This window comes from Metopolophium dirhodum, chromosome 1 (genome assembly GCF_019925205.1).
Source record: "Metopolophium dirhodum isolate CAU chromosome 1, ASM1992520v1, whole genome shotgun sequence".
Lineage (NCBI taxonomy): Eukaryota > Metazoa > Arthropoda > Insecta > Hemiptera > Aphididae > Metopolophium > Metopolophium dirhodum.
In genome coordinates this window covers 31,199,031-31,226,598 of record NC_083560.1, presented here as the reverse complement: position 1 = coordinate 31,226,598, position 27,568 = coordinate 31,199,031, and the positions used below count along the sequence as shown (strand labels likewise).

At 27.4% G+C, this 27,568-nt stretch overlaps 3 protein-coding genes across 3 annotated transcripts; all 3 read left to right on the top strand.

The window, feature by feature from the left end:
* The first annotated feature begins 12,016 nt into the window (after positions 1-12,016).
* Positions 12,017-14,174, top strand: LOC132936222 (uncharacterized). The gene is made up of 3 exons (XM_061002916.1): positions 12,017-12,204; positions 12,269-12,345; positions 13,141-14,174. Exons 1-3 carry the CDS (start codon positions 12,017-12,019, stop codon positions 14,172-14,174), a joined length of 1,299 nt encoding a protein of 432 aa, XP_060858899.1.
* A 942-nt stretch (positions 14,175-15,116) lies between these two features.
* On the top strand, positions 15,117-19,418 carry LOC132936212 (uncharacterized; the record flags this gene model as incomplete). The annotated part of the gene is made up of 6 exons (XM_061002904.1): positions 15,117-15,147; positions 15,227-16,059; positions 17,938-18,038; positions 18,118-18,349; positions 18,974-19,158; positions 19,265-19,418. Coding segments are annotated over 6 exons (1,536 nt in total), but the record flags the coding sequence as incomplete, so codon positions are not given.
* Positions 19,419-24,550: 5,132 nt separating this feature from the next.
* Positions 24,551-25,008, top strand: LOC132936203 (kelch-like protein 2). The gene is made up of 2 exons (XM_061002899.1): positions 24,551-24,737; positions 24,821-25,008. Exons 1-2 carry the CDS (start codon positions 24,551-24,553, stop codon positions 25,006-25,008), a joined length of 375 nt encoding a protein of 124 aa, XP_060858882.1.
* The last annotated feature ends 2,560 nt before the right edge of the window (positions 25,009-27,568 follow it).

Sequence of the window (27,568 nt, the reverse complement as noted above, 5' to 3'; positions counted from 1 at the left end):
AGTGTTAAGACTATTACTATTCATATAGACGTACAGAATTAAGTATTTGTACATATTGAAAATATAGAAATAAATAATTTAAATAATACATTTTTAGTCAGTGAATAATACGTCATTTAAAAAAAAAGGTTATCAAGTGAAATAGTTTTAAGGTATTGTAAAGAGGATATAATTTTATTTTTAAGTTGTTTGTTTGTTTATCAATAAATTTCTGTTTTTTCAAATACTTTGCTATGCATTTTACAGGTACTAAATTATGACTTGACGTTATTTTTATGTATGTATCTGTTTGACATTGTTTTGAAATATTTAGAAATCGATGAATATTGGGATGAGATTCGTAGAAAAAAGAGTTAAATGTTGAATGAAACCTTTCACACGCGTTTTTAGTACGCTGCATACTACTGCTCATTTCAGCCCACATTTCAGGCGGAAAATGTGAATAATTGAAAAAAAAATTCAAACGGTCGACGTTGTTGCCCAAAATGTTGTGGAAACGATATTTCAACTCATCAATAATACAGATTTCTTTATTTTGTTTCTCTAAAAATGGTAATCATTTTAAATTTTCAATATAAACTATAAGTTTTAATGTATCTTTCAACTCTAAGGCACTTGACGTACTAAATCGCTACGTGATCGTAAATCGATAAGAATACCAGCCTTAAGATAAAATGTTCGTAAACTCATTAAGTAAAAACCAATTCTTGTTTAAATATACCCGCACACAAATATATTAGATTTAATATGTCAATGTAGGTATGTGTCTCATTAACGCTTACCTACTGTACAATAAGATGCAATCAAAACACAGAAAAAATCGTTTACCTGAGTCTGGGACGCAATCGACAAACTTCGGTCAAAACTGACCACGTGTTGTGAGTAAGGGTGATAAACATTATGAAATATTATATTTTACCTACGCGAAGCCTACATTGCTTTAATTCAGGCATGTATTATTACTGGTTCGGTGGAAAGGCGATAATTATTATAGAATCCAACCGATGGCAAATATGGATATACGTCAATCCATCGTAGCTAAATTCATCGCGCGTCAAATGATCGCATGTCAATTTGTCGTGGTTGCAATTAATCGCACGTCAATTTATCGCCAAATTTTATTATAAATTTATAATATTTTATTATTTAACTAATCACAAAAAATCACAAAAACATTAATCACAATAAATATTGTTTGTCGTTTACATAATATACATTATTTACAAAATTTACAATTGCAATTGAAAATTATGAGCTATTCCTTGTAAATAGTCGTCGATAGATCTATTTTCAAAATCATAGCATATTTGCTTTAGACGCTGAGCTTTATCTTGAGACTTTTTTTTTACTGGTGCACATTCTCCAGCTATATATTGTTCGGTTTTTATTTTATTCGTGTTTTCCTCTTTTTTCAATGCTAATATAAATTTCCATATACTTGGATGACATTGATTTAAAATCGATGTAAAACAATTCTGCCATCCTTCAACAGCATTATTTGTTCTTGGCAAATCTTCAGAAACCAACGAATAGCAGTACCAAATCGAAATTTTAAAAGTAAGCGATCGCCTTTTTTGTCGCCTGTCAGTACGTCCTATCCAAGTATATTGTATTATACCCATTAGTGGATATTAACTACTAATTGAGTAACTATACTTAAAAGGTTAATTTGTTTTTAAACTTAACTAGTTAGTTGATATTTGTATTACCTTAGAACTAAACCAGCTTAAAATTGTCAAATATGATTAATTATATTATGCAGCTAAATTTTAATATTATTTTTGAAAAATGCATAAAACATATTAGGTACAATTTTGGAAATAAAAATCTCAAAAAAAAGTAGTTACATAAACATAATAAAAATTATTTATACATGAGTTTACTAATTGGAATATATAATATTGATTAATATGGACACAATTGCATGTTGTCTTTGGCATTTTTAAACTATCGTGAGATAAAATAACTTATTTTTTAAAAATACTAGCACATGGACTGGGTTGAGTAATAACGAACAATGTCATAATATGAGAACACGTATATCCACTGATATTCATTTTTTCGTACAATCTAAAATCTAGATGTCGATTCTTATAACCACAAAATTGACGCTATGAGACTCATATAAAATCTGACGTAGCTAACGTACCATATGCGCTTATAGGGAGAATTTAAGGGCAAGCCTTCACCAGCAATTTTAACAGCCCTCCCAACCATTTTCTAAATTTTTTTAAGTTTATTCAATATTAAAAAAAAGTAAGGCTTTTGCTATAAAAGTTGAACATTTGATACATTTTTAACTACAAAATAATTACTAAATTTTAAATTTGATAAATGTTGTAAATTTCGAACTTTAAATGCTTATAACAAAAAAATTGTGTCTATGTATGTTTAACATTTTCCAACTACTATTGTAACAATATGTCAAGTAAAAAAAGGTATCACACTGCTGTACAGTAGGTTACAAGTAAAGACGGGCAGTCAGCCTATCATATTACTAAGTAAAATAATATGATATTATTGTCAATAAAATAATTTATAAACAACCTATTTACGTGGAACCTTGTTTTAAATTTTCAATCCTTAGCTATAGTTAAACATTCTATACATTTTTAACTACAAAATAATTATTAAATTTGAAATTTGAAAAATTTGTTAAATACATTTTTATAACTTATAATTATTTTTTTTTCAAAAGTAATACTGCTGAGTAATTTTTTTACTCATGTTACTCATCACCAGGGTTCGGATTTTATAGCACCAAAAATCCTAAAATATGCGATATAATATGACCAAAAAAACAGTAAAATATGCTCTATAAATATGCCCTAAAAACATCAAAAATAGCAAAAAATAAATACAAATCAAAATTTTATTCAATTTATCATATAGGTATTTATAAAAAAAACTAAAATCTCCGTTAACAGTTTAAAAAATTTGAATCTACTGATTAACTTGATACCTTGAATGGTGAAATCGTTTGTACGCAACTATTTAAAATTTTCTGAGTAAATAAAAATAATATTTTATTTATTTTACCTGAGTTACACTGTGTTTTGCCGAATTTTCAAATTTGAAGTTCTGGCGGTTATCAGTCAACAATGACTTGTAGGTCGAAAAGGAACGTTCAACATCCAGTCATCAACCAATGTAATAGGTGATATACTTAAAAAATACTATATCGTCACTAGTCAATTCTTCAAGATCTCCGTCTAATTTGCTATTTTCCTCTTCACCCGACAATATTTTGGAAATGCGTTTTAATGTTGACAAGCCATTATTATTTTCAAATACAGTTTTAAATTTATTTTTTACAATTGTGCCTGCTTCACCCCGTAATGATTTGAACGATTCTTCGATATCCTCAATTATTTTTAATACTGTTATTAAAGAAAGGCCTTTTGTTTGTAGTTTATTTATTCCTTCTACGAGAATTGTGAAGTTTGATCTTAATCCATAAATTTGGATTAATTTGGTTCATCCACCCAACATTGCTAATCGATCATATGCCAGTGATTCAAGTTTATATGATATTTTACCACCCAACTCTCCTAATCGATCACATGTCAGTGATACAAATTCAGATGATAATAATATACCATGTGTTCCAAAAAAGCGTTCAAGAAATGTACATCTTTGGAAAAAAAATGTTAGAAAAGCTAAGAAGATTCGTGGAGAAGCTCATATTGGTGCTACAGGAAAAGTAAATAATGCAAAAACGTTTGAACCAATAATTTGTAAGTATTCTAAAAAATGCCACAACTTTATATCAGATAATAAACAATGAAGATGTAGAAAGTGAAGATCTATAAGTAACAAATTGAAATGTTAATGTTATTATTTTTGAAGTTGATATTGTTTTTTTTATTATTTTTTATTAATTTCAGACCAAAAAAATAAGGCTGATTAGTGATTATTTTCTTGTATTATTAATTTATTACTAAACCTAGGATATGGTTTTGAACAGTTTTTGATTTTTGCAGTTGTCTTATTATGTTTAATTAATAATGTTTATTAAACTATCAATTAGTAAGCAATTTATGTTAATGTTATAATTTTGAAATTAAAATTCTACCTACCTACCTATTTTATTTTAACACAAATAAAATGGCTGATTATTTGTTGTGTATTATATAGGTATGCATTATTAAACCTATTAGATTATCTAGATTATCAATATAATATATCATTTTGGATTATGCAGTTAGTGTAATTGAGTTTATATTATATTTCAAATAATTTAGATTTTAGAAAATTATAATTTTATGAGATGGGCCACTCCACAAATTTATAATTTATTCAATATTTTCTAAAATAAAAAGTGGCCTAACCCACATTAAACCTTAAACAAATTGAAGATTATGATGGTTCTATATATGGTTGAAAAGGCATCAATTAACTTATATTTATGTAACTACATAAGTTTTATTTGAGTTAATAATAAAAAAAAAAAACTTTGATTGCCTATGTTGTATAATTTCACTTTTGAGGGTTAGGCCGATATGGTTCTACACGCCTCATATACGCTGGGTTGCTTTCAAGACCTGGTTTAACTAAGTAATTTTTAGTTTTTTTTATACTCATTGCATCATCTTCATCGAGCTTTTAAATAACACGACGAACAGTGTTCAAATTTTCACAGTAATAAATGGCAGCGTTAATCCATGATCCCCATCTTGTAATTATGGGATCTGGTGATAAACATATACCTGGAGCCTCTATTTGAAATATTTCGACTCTAGTAGGTGCTTTCTTAAATACTTTTTTACAAATTGCGATTACTTTGTCAACAGTGCTAAAGTGGTCACGAACCTGTTCGGCAATTCTATGTAAGCCATGTGCTGCACATGTGACATGAATCATTTTTTATTAGAACACTTTTAATGATTTTCCATCTTTTTTCATATATGGTGCCGCGTCTGATAAAAATAATAGTACATTGTCGTGCTGAATTCCATTTGGCCATAATTTGTTTATAGATTTGTCGAAAACTTTTGGTAGAAAAATTTGTTTTTTCTAATTCTTCAGAGTGGAGTAAAAATATGGATCCAGAATGTTCAATCTCCAGAGTATGTTATATCTCCGATGGTAACATTAGCAATAAAGCGTCCTTGAACTTCCGTTGTTTCATCGATACTCACCCAGATGCGGTTATTAGTTACTTGAGTTCTAATTTTTTCGATAGTTTCATTGTAAATATCATCAACGTACAATTTTCTCAGTGTTGATTCATCTGGAATATGATTTTTAGTATACTTTTCTAAAAATTGTCGAAACTTACATCGGATAACTTGTTTAATGGTATATTTGCAGAAATAAGAGTCTTGCATAGATCGATATTAAAAGTACATTTTTGTGGAATATTTGTAAGTAACTGCTGTTTCTTTTCAATTTTATTTTGCTCTCGTTTAATGGATTTTAAATGTTGAGTAACGTTAAACTTTTTGTCACTATTAACCTTACATTAGCACAATTTGCAAAACAGAATACTAGCGTCAATCGAAAAAACCTCATCGCCAAACTCAGACACAAAATATCTTAGTCTCGAATAGTTCGATGTTTTCGGCGTTTTACGTTTAATATCAAAACAGAAAAACAAGTAATACACAATCGAGTAATGAACGAATATGAAACGAAATCAAACGATACGGAGAACACCGACTGACGCTGAAATACGTACGACAATCGACAGTATATTATAGAATCTACAATTATGTAGAACAATAACAGATAAGAAGGTATAAATGAATAAATATATAAAATATTCGACATCGCTGGGCTGTTTAGAAATAGATTATGACATGTTAAATAATATCATATTATTTATGAAGCGAAAATGTGAGCATTTTTATAAATTAATACTATTTGTCATTCAATATAAACGAGATTTATGAAAAATATAAAATAAAGCGTTGAATTAAGAATATTAGCAAAACATAGCACCAACACTTAAAAAATAGCATTAAAATTCTAAAATTCTTCAAATATGCAAAAAATAGCAAAATAAAATTTTATATTTAGAGTCCCTGGTGTATACAACAATGGCATTACAATCTTGTATTACATTCTCAAATCTTATATTTAAAAAGAAATTTTTTTATGAATTTCTAACTCAAAATAATTTGCAAATTTTTGTCATTTTTACGTAATTTGACAAAATTTAAACTTTAAATGCTTATAAAAAATTGTGACAATGCATTTTTTTTCTGCCTTTGAAACATAACATTAGGAACCTTCTATTAAATTTTCAAGATTTTATATCCAACAAGCAACATTTTATTGTTATTTATAGAAAAAAAAATATTTTGAAAATGTTATGGTGTGTATTCAATCAAAATTTCATGTATCTACTGTAATTTCTTTTAGAGTTACACCAAAAGCAAAAATCGATTTTGTCAAAAATCAGTTTTGCATAAAATTTCCCGTTTTTTTTAATTTTTCATTTATTTTTCGACACGTTTTTGAAAATTATTGGGAAACAGCATTGTAAAATCAATACATTAATCGCTCCGCTCAGAATCTAAAAAAATATTTACCAGAACTTTAATTTTTTAAAAGCATTTGAAGTTCAAATTATATAAAATGTGTGCTTTTGTGTGCTAGAAAATTTAACTAAAATTTATTTATAAATATTTCATATCGGAATCAGAATCTTTTTTTTTATTGTATTTGCGCGTAAATCCACTGAAGTTTTTAATGTACCTTATAACGTTATTCGTGTAAACAGATACAAAAAAAAAATTCAATCTATTAAATATTTTATAAATACCTACCTCATCATTGTTTTTATGATCTTCGAGTTTTTTCCGTTTCAAGTTAGCCAAATTTGGTTTTTTCCGTGGTGCACATAGCTTGAGACGCGCTTTTTTACCAAAACGCCAGTCTTCATTCATTTTAAAATTTAAAATAGTAATCATGGACAAGAAAAACAAATTGAACTTAACCGGCTGAATAGTTGAACACAACTAATTATAATTTGCTTTGTAGTAACATAAATTTACTTATTACCATATATTTTATACTTTACAATTATAATATAATATATTATTATTTCATTTCCGTAGTCATTAGCTCTAATTGATTTATAATCGTTCGGAATGAGGGTACTATTGTTATGGCTACTAAGATTCTTAGAAATGTTCTAACACCCATACGCGCATGCACAAGTCAATGAACACGAAGTAAATACTTTTGCTCCTGCTCTAGGACAGAAATTTTATGCAAACTGTACCAAAAGAGAAATGAAAATTCAGCTTGTTTTGATCGACTTATATTAATTTTGAAAAGAAGATTATATTTGTTAGGCTATTTTCTAGGTTTGCTCGGAAGTAGATTTACGATTTTATTTTTAGTTAATATAATATAATGCATAATAAGTTTACATTTTTCTCAAAATAAACTTATACTTAACTAAGTTTTAGATAGGGACGAAATTAAATATATAAAAATCCACTTCCGATTAAACTTAGAAAAGAGGAATGCAAATCGAATTCCGTTTTCAAAATTGAAATCGAGCTACTGGAAGTATGTTTAATTTTCTTTCGCTTATTGGTCTAAATGTATGGAAAAAATGTAGTGCTGCAGCCTCTTAAAGGATCATATTGTAATAAGTAATTACTATAGAGTAACAGTATAGACAATCGCAAGAATACATTTGAAAACTAGTAAATTCGTAATTTATTCTAGTAATTGTTTTTTATCACATAGGTACTAAAAATGCACTAATTATGTAGTTATTTTTTTATCATAGGAATGTTCTCACAAAGTAAACATTAAATTGCAATATTGCAGTCCTTGGGTAATATTTCAAGTTAAATTGACTCAGCTTAATACATGATTATCATAACTGAATTCTAGACAGTGACGGTTCTTGGCAGGTCCCAAAATTCCAAAGGACTGAAAATATGGTGGTGACAATATTATTTATAGAATAAAAAACTAATCAAATTGAAAATGTTGAATGTCTGTAAACAGCCCTAAACCTGTCAAAATATTTTGCTTTAGGTATAGTTGAAAATTTAATATTGATATCTATACAAAACAGCATTGTCTATACTCTATTATACGTCTTATAGTGACGAAAAATGTCAAGTACACATGAGGATGTGCACTGAGTCCACCCCCCCCCCCCCCCTAGTAATCTTTATAACATATCAATGCTCATTGCTCACTCATCCGTTAGATCCTGACTTTGAACAGACACCTCGCCCAAACTACCATCCTGAAATTGCCACAACGCTTTTTAATAACTCTCATAATGCTCTCTTAGATTCTGGCACATCAATATCTGCCATCTCCCAAGATCTTTTTTCACTTTTAAATTTAAATCCCGCTCAACATAAAATTCCCCTTATTCTACTCACGGGTATTCTATTAGCAACAGCACTCAGCAACAAATCTATTAAAATCAAGTCTCAAATCTACTTTTTACTAACTTTTCAATAAAAAATTATAAAACCCATGGTATTTTTCTTGTGGTGCCCCATCTGTCCACACCTTTGATATTAGGTACCGACTGGTTGTTGAAAAACGTAAACTTTAAACTATAATAGCAAAGTTATCTCTAACCCCTCCCTCAATGAGTCCATACCTTTTAAATCGCCGATCACGACCCATGTAGTCTTGTCAACTCTTTAAAAAATATTGTTAATACATATGATCACCTCACAATGTATGAACGCCCTTCACACTTAATACATCAAACTTATCATTGCGAAACAGAAAAAATTATTGTTTTAAATGATATTCCCCTTGATAATTCTCAACAAAACAATGACCTCTCTTTTACAAAATTATCAACACATTTTTCAAGATAAACCTGGCCTTCACACCTTTTCTCTTATAAATGTAACGTTAAACCTCATGATCCCTATAAAATTAAACCATACCCTGTACCTTTCTCTTTCTACCCTGCAGTACAAAAAGATTAAATGGGGGGTGATCGAACTATCAGATTCCCCGTATAACAATCCCCTTGTTACAGTTATTAAAATTTAAAACCGACGGCTCGATACGCTTATGACTAGATGCCCGTAAATTAAATACCATTATTCTCCCCACACGCGATGCGTCCCTCCCCCACCGCCCCTTAGATGATATCCTAACGAAATTTAATAATAAGTCTTTCTTCTCCTCCCTCCATTTTTCATCAGGTTATTGGCAAATTCCCCTTGACCCCTATGTTCGCAAATATACAAGTTTTCTTTATGATGAACGATCCTACCAATTTTGTATTGTTCCTCTTTGGGTTGAATATTTCCAATGCCGCCTTTGGCAAAGGACTGGAGTCCGCTTTCAATAACTATACTACACCCTGTCCCTACCCCAATGACATCCACAACAATGTTGACGATATACTATTATCTTCCCCTTCGTTCGAAGCTCACTTGGAAGCCTTAGAGTGGATTTTCACAAAATCTCCCAAGCTGGTCTTACTTTAAAGTTTAAAAATGTCATTTTAACAAATAACAAATTAAATTTCTTGGCCACTTCATATCTCCCAAAGGTAATCATGGACCCCGATGAAGTAAAAGCCCTTTAAAATTTTCCCGAACACCGTAATAAAAATACTTACAATCATTTTTGGTTTCTACAACTTTTACCGTAAATTTAGGTAAAGAAATAACAATCACTAAACATTTAATGAATCAATAGTGAGCTGGCTAATGATCCCTTAAATATGATTGATTCATTACATTTTAGTGAACTATTAAACTATACATTTTTTAAGCAACCGGCATAAGTAATTGTATAAAGGTACAATCCAAATTATTTTTAATAACATTTGGAAGCACCTATAAAATATATGGACAATTAGGTACCGTTCTGCTGTACATTAGGTGTTATGTGAGTCAATGGATGTATTAAATGTGATTTCAGCGATATATAAAATGATTGTATACAAAAAATCATTCTGACTATGACCGTCTGTCAGCCAAAATTTTAAGATATTTTATGATATTGTTGCTATTAAAGTAATTTATTTTACTATTAATAATACAGTCAGTGTTGGCCAATTGGTGATCACAGTCAAATTATTAAAAAAAAATTCACATATTGTAAAATCAATCTATTCATTACTCCACTCAGAATCTAAAATATCTATAACATGAAATGTAACAACTATTACAAAAGTATACACTTTTAGCTTTTTGAAGAGAAATTAATCCACTATGGTTAGTACGTCTGTGTTTATAGTACTCAGATTCTGAAACATACTTTGCATCACAAAATTCACAACAATACATAATTGTTACTTGTTAAAAAAAAAAACTAATAGAAAAACAGTAACAGAGAACGGTTTACAGACTACAAAACTCTAGTAGTCCAGTGTCTACAAGTTACGACTTAATATGTTAACTGTATACAGGTGACTGTTTTTGTTGTTCCATATTAAGTATAAAATAACAGGACTCGGGTGACAGATATCATGCTGGTATATTATCTAAAGTACATTTCTTCCAATGATTATCAATAATGATAAACGGCATAATGACGTCATGGACAGTGAGAATTTTTTCCTGCTATTCGTCGCGATAACGTAAAGCAAGGCGTCCTTGGTATTTGGATATTATAGTAATAAACTATACTCTATAGTAAATTTCAATATTACATTGATCTATTAATATTCTCATTGTAAGTCAATGTTGTCAATTTTAACATTTATAATAAATAACTTGGTGGGGCGCACCGTGCGGCCAAAAATCGAAACACACCGTGACTAGTTTGGGCTACACCTAGTAATAAGCGCTAGCATCGCGCCAAGTTATTTGGCAACGTTTTTACAACGTTGCCACTTCGGATCTACTCGTTTTGGTTGTTTAATTGTTTACTATCTGTTACTCTGTAGTCTAACATTCTCGAATTTTTGGTTAACATTCACTCACGTTTGTTCAACGTGTATGCAAATTTTGTTTTTGTATTTTGCACTAACGTTGTTTTAATTTAATTTTACACGCAACACTCAGGTATGATTGTTTTATTTATATACTAACATTAATATTATATTGTTAATCTTATCTCGTTTGGATTCAACATTCGAACGGCAGTCGTCGGGGAGGCAGATATGTGCTAAATGTTTCGTGCGGTGACCATGTATTCGAATACTGTATTTTTCACGTCAATTTAATTGACCAGAACCGTGTATTAAATGTTCCACAGAGTATTTGTATTTTAAATTATTTCTTGCTTGCTACATAATATTTTGGGTACAAACTTTTTTTTTGGTTGAATCCGACTAGACGCCATTGGACTGTATCTTATCTTCACTAAACAAGCGTTTACATTTTTACCTACCTATAAGAAATGTATTGACGTTAATATCGAGTTAAGGCTAGTATTAATTTTATGAATGGCGATGAGAATATCTACATGGTTAGGGACTGACCTTGTTAATTATAAGATTGATCATTAACTTAAGGATTTATTTATATTAAATTATTTATTTATTAGAAATAATCTTTAATATCAGCAATACCTACTTATCGTTTATAATATCATACTACTGATGGTCAACATTTTTTTTTTTTTTGGTGACAATAGCCAAATTGGTTAGGCTTAAGTTTTTGATAATGATTCGATGCTTTCTCTCTGTCAAAATACAGACAATTCCATCAATTTATGAAAGGTTTTTAAACTAAAAAAACAATCAGGTAAAAATAAGAACTTATTAAATATTCTACTCCTAACATCTAACGGTTAGGTGGTCAAAAATAGTAGGACTCTCAAAGTATGTATTAACTCAGGGCCCGGGTTTCCCTCTCCACAGCTCTGCCCATTTACGACTAACAACAATGCAATGGGCGGTGGTGATAAATTTAACTTAGCCTAAATATTCATTTGAGCGGGTCTCTTAAATTGAACCCTTTTTTATTTCACTTTTTCTATTATTTTATCTTTTTGAATTTTTTTAACTTTGTGGTTTGTTCAACTTCAATACTAAATATTATTTTACTAGTTAAATAAATTGTTATTTTATACTTTTTATAGGTGATTATTAAATTCCAACGTTGCAAAAATGAGTGAACCGAAGACTAAAGAAACCCCCACTTATGCATTTGGTACTGAAGTTTGGGTAAATGTGTTCAATTGTATTTGGTGGCCGGGTATAGTTGTTGATTCTCTTAAGATACCACAAGAAATATTAGTTTATTTCAACAACGTTGAACATATTGCAGTTGTTAAATTTGAACATGATAACAAACAGTAAGTTAACATTTTACAATACATTTTGTATTTTTATGACATTAATTTTTAATTTTATAAATAGTGTAGTTGTTGGCAGAAATGATCAAATATTCCTATACTCGTGTGATCGCAAAATAGAATTTGTTGAAAAAGGATTGTGTAAGTCTTAATTTTTGAATTATTATAATATGTACCTGCCAGGGTTGATTATGTACGCATAAACTGTTATATACGTTCCATGTAAAATACACTACAAATAAAACTGTATAACAACTAAAACGTACGTGTAAATTTTTATTCTTTGAAATTTATAATTATTCAATGTCCATTAGATACTAAATTGATTTTAATTTTTAATTAATATCCATTAAATTTGTTTATAACTTTTTTTTATTTAATATGTGCCTCGTATACATTATACTGGCATCTTTAATTCTGTATTAATCTATTAGATAAAGTGTCTACTCTTCACATTTATTTCAGTTCAACAATAAAATAGGTACCTAAAAAAAAACAAGCAAACTAACAAATCACTTCATTGTTTAAAAAATACTTTTTCAGCTACGCATCAAATCCAAATATTACTTTGAAAAATAAATTACTACAACAAAAAAATCTATCTTAGTGAGTTTATAGTTTATTTAAATTTTTAATAAAACAAATTAAATAGTTATTTATTATTATATTTTATAAATAATCCTGTACATTTTAATAAAGATAAACTGATAAATTAATATATAATTAAATGTACATGGTTACCACTGATCAATATTAATGATTATACTTGATAGTTTCTGTTCAATGCAGCAATAATAATAAAAATATATAAATATTTTTATACAGTGTAAAAAGTAGTTGTACCCTGCATTTATAGGTAATACCTGTTTTATACATTCAAACCCTGGTACTCATAACAATATATATTTTCTTACGTTGTTTCCATATATTTTACAGCATTATTAAAACAACAAGAAAAAGGACAGCCTATAGTTAAACATGAATTTAACATGAATAATTTTAAGAAAGATGTAATATCAATGGAACGTCTTCTTGGAGGTGATATGTATATTTTTGAAAATTTAGAGAAAAAACGAGAAACACTGAAGTCCATCATGAAAGAACCATTCACTCAAACTAATACAAAAAACTATAATACTATGACATATAAACCAACAACATCAACTGGTCATAGTTGTCAATCACAAGTAGGCTGTAACTTCACAACTATTCGCTCTGTTAACTTAAAACAGCAGATGGCAATCGATAAAAACGAGACAGATGTGGTTATGACCAATAAATCATCAACCAATACTATCTCAAATAAACGAAAGGATTTAAAGACTGAATCAGAGGTTAAAAAACAAAAACTGGTGATGAAAGATGAAGAACTCAATACAAGCAAGGATAATACGAAACAATTGTCTGATAATGTTACAGAATCTTCAATTAATGAAGAAGTTGTAGAAACAACGAGTGCGGTCGGTACTTTAGACCAAATAAACAATTTTGAAAATTCATTGAGTTGCATTTCGAGTAATATAAATAATTCCGATGCAAATATATTGATTGAAGATAACAATGGTATTGGTGTATCTGAGTTAAGAGAATATGGATCTCCACTAATAAAAGGTTTGTTGGGGATTGATAGTCTATATTATAATGAAATAGTTAGTAATGACGTTGATATTCCATTAGTTGAAAATATGTCTATTGAAACAGAAGACCTTGCAATTGTTGTGGAGAATACTAATGGCAAGGAGAAAGTTTCAAATGATGTAGAAGTTAATCAGTTGAATGGTACCACAGTCGGTAATGCTATGCCTATCGAGAACTCTTGTTCTGTAGATAGTACATCTAATAAAATAGATTGTGAAGATGAAATCACTAAAATAAACGACTGCCTAATAGATGGTGTACCAAACGCTGAATGGACGAAAGAAGACGGTTGGGAATCCAAACCACCTGCACTGAGAGAAGGTAATAACTAAATATATACTTATATACATTGACAGTTACATGAATAAGACATATTGGCCTAATAATTGCATTAAAAAAAAGAAAAGAATATGGTCAAAAATAGCTATAGTATTATTGTAGGTTATATAACTCCCCTCATTAAATTTTACTTACAATATTTAATACAAACATTTAATCTTTTAAAAAATATACAATGACTTAAGTTCTTTTCACACAATAATAGTAATGATAAAGTGAAAAGTACTCTGATTTGTGATTTGTATTATATTATAGTAACTACATTTTAGTAAAACCTTACTATAGTGATACAAAAAAATCAGACATAATGTATACATCTATTTTAACAATGAATGCAATAAAGCAAATATTATATCTAGCTTTATTGTATAGAAATAACTTTATACAGATACAAAAAAAAGTTTCGGCTATAGATACAAATTTTAGCTTGTCCACAATTTTCTTTTACTTTCTCTTCGAGTGTCCTTAATTTTATATCTATATTAAAAAATTATCAGTATTATAATTATGTAGGATGAATAAGAATCACTGTTTATAATCCTAAAGTATGAATTCTAAAGAGTTGATTACTTATTTTATTCTAAGACTTAGAACATTTAAAGTGTATAGTTTTTTTTTTCTCTTTTTGTAACAAACATTTAGTATGATATAATTTCTAAATAATGTTTGGGCATAATTGTATTTATTGATTTATAGTTAGCATGGATTTCAGCAAAAATATATATATAAAAAAACAAGAAAAAATGTTCTTGTAATTTTAATTATTCAACATTTTTACATTTTTAATCCATAAATTATTTACTAAAAAAATATTTTTTTATTATTATTTGTATTAACTATTATTTAATTATCTTAAAACATAATATTATAATTAAATTACAGGGATAAGTTTGGAAAAAAATATACTCAAGACCAATCAAAAAATAATATTACACAATGATTGTGAAGATGTAAAAAGTATAAATGGTAAGCAAACAGGAATTAATTCGTGTTTTTTAAAATTTAATCTAAAAACACTATATTTTATGTTCTTTTATGTAATTAGGAATATTTTCTTGGAAATTAATAGAAGGAAACCATGTACCCTATATCATAAGAGTAATTAACGGTGAACATTTAAAGTTTGTATCCGTACAGATGGCTACAACTCTGCTACGCAGCAATAATTTACATGCAGATATTTATACATATGCATCAGTAAGAAGTCATTTAATCACTGATTCTGAAGCTAACTTATTAAATGAGATTAACCGAAAACATGCTGACAGTAAATTCGGGAAAGGAATGTTTTTAGCAGGAAAAGATCGTATCGTCCGTTTAGAAGATGTTAATGAATATTATACCTTCATAAAAATATGTTATAAACAATTACTGGGCAAATCTACTTCAAGTCGGAAAGAAAAATGCGGTTTCATACGTATTAACTCTGATCGTTATGTGCCATATTGTGTTAAAGATAACAGAATATATGTTCCGCTATTCTGCTTTGAAGGCGAAATCGTAGTAGGAAACCTAAGACATGATGTTATAGAAATAGAAAATTGGGACTTGGCCTATCTCAAGTTCTGTTGTAAAGTCCAGGGTATCAGAGATTATTTGTTTGCTAGTGACTCTTGTACAGTGACCACTCTTGACAATATCAAAAATAATTTTCCAAGAGAAACGATTTTTGAGGATTATTGGCCAAGCAATAGGCATAATTCACATCTTCTAGTTGATCAAGATAACTCTTCTACCCATACCTGGATCAGAGCACCCCCTGAAATAGAACTGGCTGAAAACACTATTCCCCACACTTTAACGGCACCAGGACCAGCCATACCACAGACTATGTCAGTAATGAACACCTATCAAATTGGATGGCGAGCAAACCAAATGGTATGTACTTAGTATATTCAATTTCTTTTATATTTTTCTCCTTTAAAATATTGCTGCTTGTGTTTTCACAATATATTCAAATGTATAATTTATTTTATGGTTATAATTATTATTAGCATTAACTATTAAAATATACTAATAAATAATGGATCTGTAAATGAAAAGGTAATAATTATATTATATTTTGTACCTATCAAAATAATATATAAATGAGAAAAATTAATTCAATACTTTTTAGATTCAATTTTGCTTATATTAGTTTCATTTAATTATACTTCAGTTCACAGTAGTGGTAGTGTCGTTCACGGTTTTTAACAAACCATTTTTTTCTTTGTAATATGTCAGCCTGTATTCTCAATAAATAAATATTATTTTTGTAGGTTAATTCAAATAGCTAGTGGTGCCGAACACTTATCGCTACAGCGGTAAATTTTGTAGGTGGTTAATGGGTGGTTAATAGCCTGGTGATAAGATGGGTTGATGACTACTTGACATATTATGGGTATAGTTTAATATAGTAAAAATACTAAATAGTATAATATACAGAATTACAGACAACAGACATACAGTCATACTTACTATTTAATTACTTTACTAATTACTAAATTCAGTCGACAAATCTCAAATACTAAAGGAATGACAGGAGGCAGTATGGTTCGACGTTAGCAAGTGACGAATAGTGATGAATAATATTAACAACCCTGCACACTAGCTAACTATTCTACTACTTCATGCCTAGTAATAATATTATATTAATAATACCAGGTTTAAGGATAGTTTTCCTAGTGTACCTATTTTTAAACTATATTCGAAATATAAGAAACTAATAAGGTACTATATTGAAAAACAATATTTGAAAGAAAAAAAACCGGCAAGTACGCTCTGCTGTACATATTAGATGTTTAGAGAGTCAGTATAATGGATGTGTTAAATTTTAAAATTATAATATAAAATCACCGTATACGAAAAAATGATTCTGTCGGCCTATAATATTACTAACAATATTTGATGATGTCATTGTGATTATAGTAATTAGTTTTACTATTAGAAATTAGTACTACAGTAGGTTAAATTAATTTTTGCCAACAAAATTGCATTTAAAAATATCATTGTGTATATAACATGTAATAATATGACTAAAAAAGTTTCAAGCAATTAAAAATGTTTAAGCATCTAATTTCGTCTAATTTGAATTTAAAATGTCTATAAAAAATAACTGTACTTATATAATTTTTAGATTTTTTGGTTGTAGTTTGAACTACATACGTGGAACCTTGTCTTACATTTTCAATTCTTAGTTAAGCAAATTGAACATCTTATAAATTTTCAACTGCAAAATAATTTACAAATTTTCAATTTGATAAATGTTGTCAACATTTCAACTTTAAATGCTTATAAAAAAAAGTTATGTATTTTTAATATTTTTAAACAGATTTTGTAACAATGTGTTCGGAGCCCTGTATTAAATTGTCTAACTTTTTGGCACAACGAATAAAACTGTATTGACATTTATAGAAACAGAAATAAAAACAATTGAAAATTTCAAATGATTGTAAACAGCTTAAAACGTATTAAAATATTTCAAAATTTTATCAAATTTAGAAAATTACAAAATAAACATTTAGTGTAAATTGCATGTGTCTACGGTTATTCGTTTTTGAATTAAGTACAACAAAATAAGTTGTACTTTACAAATTTTATTTGAGTTGAAATGTCATTGTTTTAAAATTAAGATTCCAGCTGTTAATATGTAAGGTAATAATAAAGTGTTTGAATTCAATGGCCGGTTTTATTTTTACTAATATTAATATTACGTTCTGAGCTATATACTCTATAATCCTAAATCAACCGTTTTTTAAATATTTTTTTTATTCTCAGGGTTCAACAATGTCTCAATGCAGCAGTTTGATAAATAATACAAGTAATATTGTACCATCACTGCCTTTAGTTAGTGCAAGTAATACAGCACCTGTAATTGGGTAAGTATAATCAAAATAATACAAATAATCAAATTTGTAAATGTCTAAAAATAGAAAAAAAAATTATTTTTGCTTATAGTAATACTATCTCATACTCCAACATTGAACCTCCAACGCTACAACAGCTCAACGCATTGAGCAATGATGGTCCAACTGAAATTGTTCCGGCCACAGAGATCATTGACCTAACATCTCCACTGTCCATCCCTGTTCCACCAACTGTGCAGGAGAATTCTCTTCCTTTTGAACGGGAATTGACAAGAATACCGCGACGGATGAGGGCCCGTGCCAAATCTCGTCATCCATACAAGGTAAATTATGTTCAATATTTTAAGATTGGCTGAAGTTATTTGGGGCTAGAATAAAATAATATTATTTTTCATACCTTTATATAATATAAAATCTTGATACTTTTATATTTAAAAACAAATATACATTTATCCAAAAAAATAGCATGAACTTCGGACAATTTTGTATAACAAAGATAAGTAAATAAGTTGATAATGACCATTTAATAAACATAAGACACTATGGGTTAAACTTTAAATTAATAATTTAACAATTTTGTTGATTATGTTTTGCACAAATATTTTGTATTTAAATGTAACTGTCCATATTAATAGATATTAGTTTCTCCAGGCTGATAATTTATTTCAATTTGTGTAGTTTTTGTAGAATATGTTGTTGTAGAATATTTTTAAACTTCTTACAATGGTTTTAACATTTATTATTTGATCAATTGCAATATAGCAATAAGTAACGGGTCTGTATGTTATTAAATTAAATTCAGAGTTGTATTAACACAAACTACAACTATTTAGACTTATTTGATATATAAAATACTGAATATTTTTTTATTTAAAATTATTTTGTATGTGTATAATACTAATACCCGTCTGTATTTAATAAATAAATAATATATATATTTAACATAGATTCAATGCACAACACTTCAAGGGAGATTGATATACTGCATAAACGCAAAAGCGTTTGTGTTGTATTCAAATTGGATGGTGACAATAGACGATCTAGTCCAGACGGCGTTACCAACGTGTACAGTGGAGAAATGCGCTCAACTCTTAGACAAAGTCTTAAAAACGAAAATATTCTATGGAAATCCGTAAGTGTCTCTGCTCCTTCTACTCTTAATCATCATTATCCTCCTACTACTCATCTAACATAATTCAGAAGTGGTTAATAAATGTCATCCGTCGTTTGTTTGACAGTAAGCAGTTAGCCGTGTTGAAGAAAAATGGACTCATCAGGTCGATGGTCCCGGGAGAAACACCGATGGTTATGCTACATGATATCAAGAAGGTTTTGCTAAAGTTACAGACATTGGAATGTTATGGTTTCACTACATCGACAACGAGATTCTAATTCTGAATACCAATATATTATATTATGCTTGGGTGTTTTGTTCGTATAATTAGTATGTGGACATAAAAATGTACAAACAAAAACAATATTTATCTACAAGATTCTGTGACGTGCATCTATATATTATAATTTACTATTACAATAATATAATATATTTTAAATTTTATGATCAATTTGAATCTTTGTCATTTTCCAATATTTCAAATATTTTTGCATAATATATGGAACAGTGAACATTGTAAAGTAGATAATTGATTATCCTATTGTTAATATTTATCTTTTGGATTGACCAATAAAAATTAGGACTTATTATTTTAATTAATGTTGTTTTTTTCGTATTAAAAAAAAAAGTAAATAGAAATCTCCTGGTGTTTTATTACAGATCATGTGTGCAGTGTTTAGTTTACCTGCATAAAATAATATCAACACGTTAAAAATAATATTATAGTGTAATAAATTAAAAATAAGCATGTACGTTGTCATTGATAAAACTTCACCTTATAATAATATATTAACTGAGGTGGTATAGTTAGCTATTTTAATAAATAATAATTAAAGGGATTTGAAATGTCAATTTTCTTTATCCTATCTTTTATTATTAATTATAGCATATATTTATTACGATTGATTGGGATCGTGAGTATAGATTTATAAATGTAGGTTATGTTACTTTTTGATACACCTGAGTCTGCGTGTCTTTATTAATGTGTTGTTGATGATATTTTATTGTTGAAATTGTGTGTAAACTTTAATATAGATACATGACAATTTAACTGAATGTTTGTATTTTCATTTTCTATACAGCATAACATTTTGAAAATATTATGATTCGTTTTTAAGCTGTATACAGACATTTTATAATTTTTTTAGTTTTTTTTTTTCGATTATTTTTTTGTGCATAAAGCAGAGTGACACTCACTTGCGCACCTTTTTTTCTAGGAAAATTACAGCTACATTTATTATTAGTTTTAAATATAAAAGCAAACTTTCTTTTAAATTTTGAATAGATACCACAATTTATTGTAAAGGACATAAACAACAATAATAATAGCACTATGATGACTCTGAATTTAAATACCAATACCCGAATCTCGTGATTATCTTGAGTAATAATTAAAAATATTGGACACGTACCTATACCACTATCATATGTAAAAATATAGACTATCGGACTTTTAAATTATTGTCCACATAGAAAGATATATGGGTATATTTAAATTTATTGGTATACCACTAACTAGTTAAGTTAAAAAGATACTTAAGAAGTAACTTTCTAACTTAACTTTAACTTTCCAACTAGTTAGTGCCCAGCTTTGTAGGTAGGTAGGTAGGCACTGAAGAACATCACTTATTAGTTACATATTACCTACCTTATTCAGTCGCTTGTCGAGTGTGATGCGCTGTTAAAATAATATTTTATACTTACGAACCATGTACCAGCTACACATTATTACAGCATAGGTAGGTACTATAGGTCGAATGGGCCAAAATATTATCTTATAGTTTCACCTCCATAACAGTCTCTTGTCATATTTAAATTAACACTTATTACTATCCTTTTGGTTTAAAATTCTTAGCCACAGTTTTTTTTAGAATCATTTTAAGTTCAAATTTTAACCAAATAAGAAAAAATAATGAAAATTAGCATATTTTTTTTTTTGAGTTGAGTATTCATACAAATTTTTTTTTTTTAAATCTAAGATTTGAAACTGTAATACAAGATTCCTCATAAATTTGTTTTCTTTATAAAAAAAAAAGAATGTCTACATGCAAATAATCAAATAAAATTTTTATGAACGTTCATATTTTTAAAAGATTGGAATTTCACTTGGTCTCTCATGTAGCGAATTTGTTATTTTATTGTAACTCAAAACCGAATTAGTGTAAATACATGCAAATTTCGCTGAACGTTTATATTTTCATTTTCTATAGACCATAAAATGTTGAAAATATTTTGACTCTTTTTGAGCTATTTACGGACATTGTCAGTTTTCAATTTTTTTAGTTTTTTTTTCTATGAATATCAATACAATTTTATTTGTTGTGTAAAATAGCGTGAAAATTTAATACAACGCTCCTGTTATATTGTTACAATAGCAGTTGAAAAATATTAAAAATACATAAGCACAATTTTTTTTTATAAGCATTTAAAGTTCAAATTTTTATAACATTTATCAAATTTAAAACTAAAAAATGATTATGACGTATTCAAAAAATTATAAAATGTTTAACCTTTATAGCTAAAGATTGAAAACTAAATTTGAATGCTACGGATTTAGAATGGTCAGTTTGTAAATGTAAATATTATTTTTAGAAAAATGTTAAAATCGTTTATTTAAGTCAAGTAGTTTAGATATATATTTTTTTTAAATATCAATATGTTATTGAAATAAATTAATTTGAAATGTAATAACTTTTTTCTAAATATTCTTATTAGAATTTTGTAAAGTAAGGATGTTTCTTAAATTATTTATTTTCCTTATAATTTTCATAATTTTTATGATACGTATACCTAACTATAATGCTTGTTTATTTTTTAATTTTATTTGTCAGGCCATTATGTTACCCACTGTATATAGTATACTAATAATAGTACCTATATACTGGCTATTATTATTAAATGGTATTACATTAATATTATGATTACATAAAATAAACGTGGAATCAACTACGAAATATGTAATTATTATCTTGTCTTATCGGGTTGAACTACCTTATTAATTTATTTACACACTAGGTACCTAACCTCCAGAAAGCAAATTATATAACTCAAAAACTGTGTTCTGTAAAGCGTTTTAAATTCTAACACTTCTAACCACAACTTTAAGTGAATATTAATTTTATGCGTTGAATTGTTTGAAGAAATAGTTGGTGTGAAAATTATTGGTATAGAGTATACTTGATTGTATTCTGCATAATTGGTAATACTATGGTATTATGTTGAACTAGTTTTTGGCAAAACCAAATTGTATCTTTAAATTAATATAATAATATAGTTCTAATTCATAAAGTATTGTTTTAGCTATTATTCACTTATAAGTCAATACCGGCGTAACGTAGGTCAGTATGAATAGATATAACTTTTTAAATTAATGTAAATATTTGTTTAAATATTGTCTTTAGATACATCGGTATAGTAATGATAATATTAAATACCTCCGAACAAATAATAATAAGAAATACCTACATTGGAATCTTTAAAGGTTTATTAATATTTTAGGAAACAATTGAACAATGAATACAATATTGCATATTATTTCAAGTCTTCTTCGTTCTTACCTTTTAGATTGGAACAGTGCTCAGACACACATATCTATAGTCAATGAATAGCGCTCTTGTTGTGGGGTCCTTATAGACATTCGATTTTGAGGAACGGACATAGAACTGACAAACACACACCATCATGTCTCAACAAGTTAATTGTGCTAATATGAATTTATTTAGAGAGAGTGCTTAGAGCGTACCTACAAGGGTAATACGTGTAATAGGGTTTACCGTATGTAATTCTAAACAGGTGATACCACAATAGTTATTAAAAAAAAAATTATAATAATATAATAGGTAGGAGATATTAGTCATATTTACTATATAAACAATATAATACGGAAAACATTTTTTTTGTGTTCAAAGAATTAAAATGTATATTCAGTAAATCATATAAAAGAATGATTTATCTATCATTAATGGGTACCTACTAAAAGTCCATTTTTAAAGTTTTACAATTTAGAGAGAAACTTTCAATGATCATTTATCTAAATTTAATTACTATTTATTTACTATAAACTGCATTAAAAATATATTTATTGAATCAATCCGTGCAAACTAATACCCACTGCTTTAATTTATAACAAACTTGGGTTAAATGATTTTAAGTTTATCTTTAATTTATCGAATTGTATGTTATAGGCATAAATATTTAATTACCATACTTTACCATGAATATGATCCAAGAGTTAAACATAGGTAATATTTATTTATTTATTTATTTATATATAATAAACAAGATATACCCTTTTGAAAATGCAGTTGAAGTGAATGACATAAGATTTAGCAAAATATCAGTAAATAACATATTAATTACTATTATACGAATTGAATGATAAGTATCAATAGAATCAATAAAAAAAATGACTTACAATAATTAGAATAATCAGTAGTCACCGAATAATAGTTATTACTTATTAGTATTTATTCATTATTATTTTTGTTATTATTATTACATATTCTTGTACACCACAGAATGGTACGGTATATTTTTATATATACGATACACCGAAATGGCTATTTCTCAATGTATAATTAAGTTATTTTTCTTGAAGAATTCTGGTTATTGGAACAATAAATAAATTTAACTATATTTTCTATTCTAGTAAATGGTTAGGTTAGGTTATTATATTTACTATTTAATTATTTATATATTGACTAAACTTGAATTTGATTAAAAGCAACTCATTATTTATTAAGTTTATATCAATTAAAATAAGTTAAGTTAAAAATTAAATTTAAAAAAGTTAAAAATTAACTTAACTTTAACTATTTAACTATTTATGCCCAGTTTTACAAAAACTCAAATACATTTTTGTTACTGATTTATACTTAATGTTATACAAAAAGTATTATTATTCTCTTGTTTAATATGACCTTACTTATTAGTTTTTAATATTGTTAATATAATAAACACGAAAAACAATAATCAACTTTATTAAATGTTTACATTTAATATAGCTTAATTATTTTAGTTTAATTCATTTTTTTTTACTACTTAACTTTTATTAGTCTTAGTCCTGAATGATCTTTTATATTTACGATAAACAAATATTTTTTTTATGATTTAAATTTTGTATTATATTTGTTGAATAATTAATTAATATAAATAATATACAATAAATTATAATATTTTTAATTTCTTAACGTTTTCTTAACCTGTGTTATATTGAAATTAATAATTTATAATAGAAACATTTTTGTAATTAATAAGAAAAATGCAATAATATTTTACTCCGGGATTTCTTTTAAGTGTGAGGTATTTTTATTCCACAATAATTTGTATTAATTAAATTTTGTAGGTAGGAGGTTTTGATCAATCATTACAGGCCTTAAACACTGTTGAGTGTTATAATCCCAGTATTGATATGTGGACACCAATCGCAAACATGTGTGAACATCGCAGTTTTGCCGGTGTAGGAGTTTTTAACGGTGAACTGTATGTTGTAAGCGGTCGTAATAGATCAAACCTTTTGAGTAGTGTTGAAAAATACAGACCAAGTACAAGTGTTTGGACAACTATTGCAGACATACTTTTGCCTCAAAAATATGCAGGTAACTTTTTGTTGAATAAATGTAAACTATTTTATGAAACTTTTTTTTATATATTTTGAATTTAATTTAATTTTTCATTATAGATGTACTCGCATTAAATGGTTTATTGTATGTCATCGGTGGAATGAACGAAACTTCTATTTTGAATTCTGCAGAATATTACAACCCAAACACCAATACCTGGGCTATGGTCACATCAAAAATGAATTTGATGCGCTATTCCCCTGGATTAGTAGCCATTAATAGGCCAAAGCATTTTACAACTGGTTAGCATTCATTTTTTTTTCAGCACAATATATAAATGTTTTAATATTTTGCATTATAGTATCTTTCACTATGTATAGCATATACAACACATGAATTTTTTTTTTAATTTTACAACTTTTATGTTCAATTTCTATAGCTAAGATTTGGACATTTAAATTATGGTTTCTCATAAATAGTTAATAATGCAACCAATAAATTTTAAAATATATACCTAAACCAATTTTCTTCAGAGATATTTTTACTATTTTTACGATTTTTGTTATCTTGTTTTAATTTAAAAATAATATTGGTTGACACTTGGAATTATTCAAGTATATTATAATTTATACACACAATGACATGTCTTTGGCAATAATTATTCCAACTAACAGTATAACCAATAGTAAAATAAATTACTTTCATAGAAATAATACCACAGATAATGTCTTATTATGTTGTAGGTAGTAGTACGCTCTACCGGCAACATTGTGACTGCCGTAATATGTACACAACTGCAAAAAAATATAATGTAGAAAATAATTTAATTAGTAACTAAGTTATTTCTTTTTATAAATAATTGTAACTTAACTTAGTTATTTTGTTAAAATTAAAGTTATTTGTAAAAAGTAATTTACAAAAATTGTCCTATTATGATTTATGAACTGTATATTATTTGCATTTATATTTCTGATATTTCAGAGAACCGCCAGGATTAATTAAGTAATTCTGTCATTTTGAACACTTCTATTAGTTCTAATAGTTTGATTGCTACTTTTAATAAACTGATGAGATTAGGACTGTAAAAATATTTTTGAAGTAACATTTTAATATTTTATATTTTAATGTGAACTGTAAATATTTTCTTTTTTATATCAATGTTTTAAACACTTTCTTTCAAATTCAATAAAGAAACATTTAAATTAGACAACATTTAAAATTGAAAATATATATTAACTTCACAAGTTTGCTTTATAACAGAACTAGCAGCAGTATATTAATTTATATTTTTTGAGTAGAATATGATTAAATAGGTACTATATTATACTCTATATTCTACTCTATGTTTCTATTGTATTTTAATGGAAACATATGGAAAAAAATCATATTTCAAGATTCAGCTACTCTTTAATTGTTTTTAATAAATCTGTATGTAAGGTACAGCTATAACAATAATCTAAAACAGTTGTATAATTCATAAAATAATATAGTCTGTGCATTTGTTATTAATTTGTTTTACTTTATACCAAAACTAGTTATTTTCCTACGATGAGATAAAAAAAAAAGTTAATTAATAGTTGTAACAGTTCATTTAATGTGAAAAAAAATTAATCCATCATGTCAAATGACACGTACAACAAAAATCTCGTGGTTTAAACATATTATGTTCATTTGAACATTGTCTGAAATCGTTCGATACCATGGCTGGATATATTTTACATTTAAAATCTAATCACGAAAAGAAATTGAATCTGAAGTATTACATTTTGATACAATGGAAGGTAATATACTAATGTAATATTTTAATACTATGTATATTTTAATATCTATACTACAATATAAAATAATTCAATCAGAAGTGGATTGTATTAAACAATATTGGTATAAAAATAAAATATATAGTATTTATAACTAATGTCTAACATCAACAAATATATTAACTAAAAAGACATAAAATATTTACTGTTATCCTATACAAAACAAATAAAATTAACTGTCACATAAAGCTATGTTACATTTCATGTTATAGATATTTTAGATTCTGAGTGGAGTAATGAATAGATTGATTTTACAATATGTGTATTTTTTTTTAATAATTAGTTGATAAAAAACAACGGAAACTGTTATACATTGATAGGTGAATTGGGTCCCGAGCCACCAGGGTCCTATGTTGTAACACCGCTGTTGTATGTTGGAAATCATCAACCATCTTATGAAAATAAATACCTAACTATGAAAAAATATTCTTCAGTTCTTAGTCATGAATCACTACCTAATTATTACTGTACGGGCAGGGAACAAACAATAATAGGCCGTGGTACCCGGTCGCATATTAGCATTCTGGGGTCGGTCTCGGCACCGGTTATCATTTTAGCCTTCTGATTGATCGTTTCTACTATCTATATAAAAATTAATATTAATTATCTATATAAAAATCTAATTTTCTTATCATATTATATCATATTATATTCTAGACCAGTGGTTCTCAACCTTTTTACTACCCCGGACCACTTCGATAATATTTTATAGGTCGCGGACCCAGTGGCGGTTTTGGGGGTGAGGCAAGTGAGGCGCCGCCTAACCTAAAATTTTAAGTAAAAAATACTATTAAAGTATTTTTTGGCCCACCGATAGCATATACATATTTTGATATTAATTTTTAACGTTTTTATGATTTTATTTGAGAAAAAAATCTTCTTTACAAAGTTTAACAATAAAAATTATTAATTTTAAATATTGTAAATGGTAAATCATTATATTATTTAGTGTTTATTACCAAAAATAGTGATAAACCGATAAGAAATGTATGAAATAATTATTACGTAAACAAACGCTAGTGTTTCAACCGGCGGCAATGTTCCGATGAC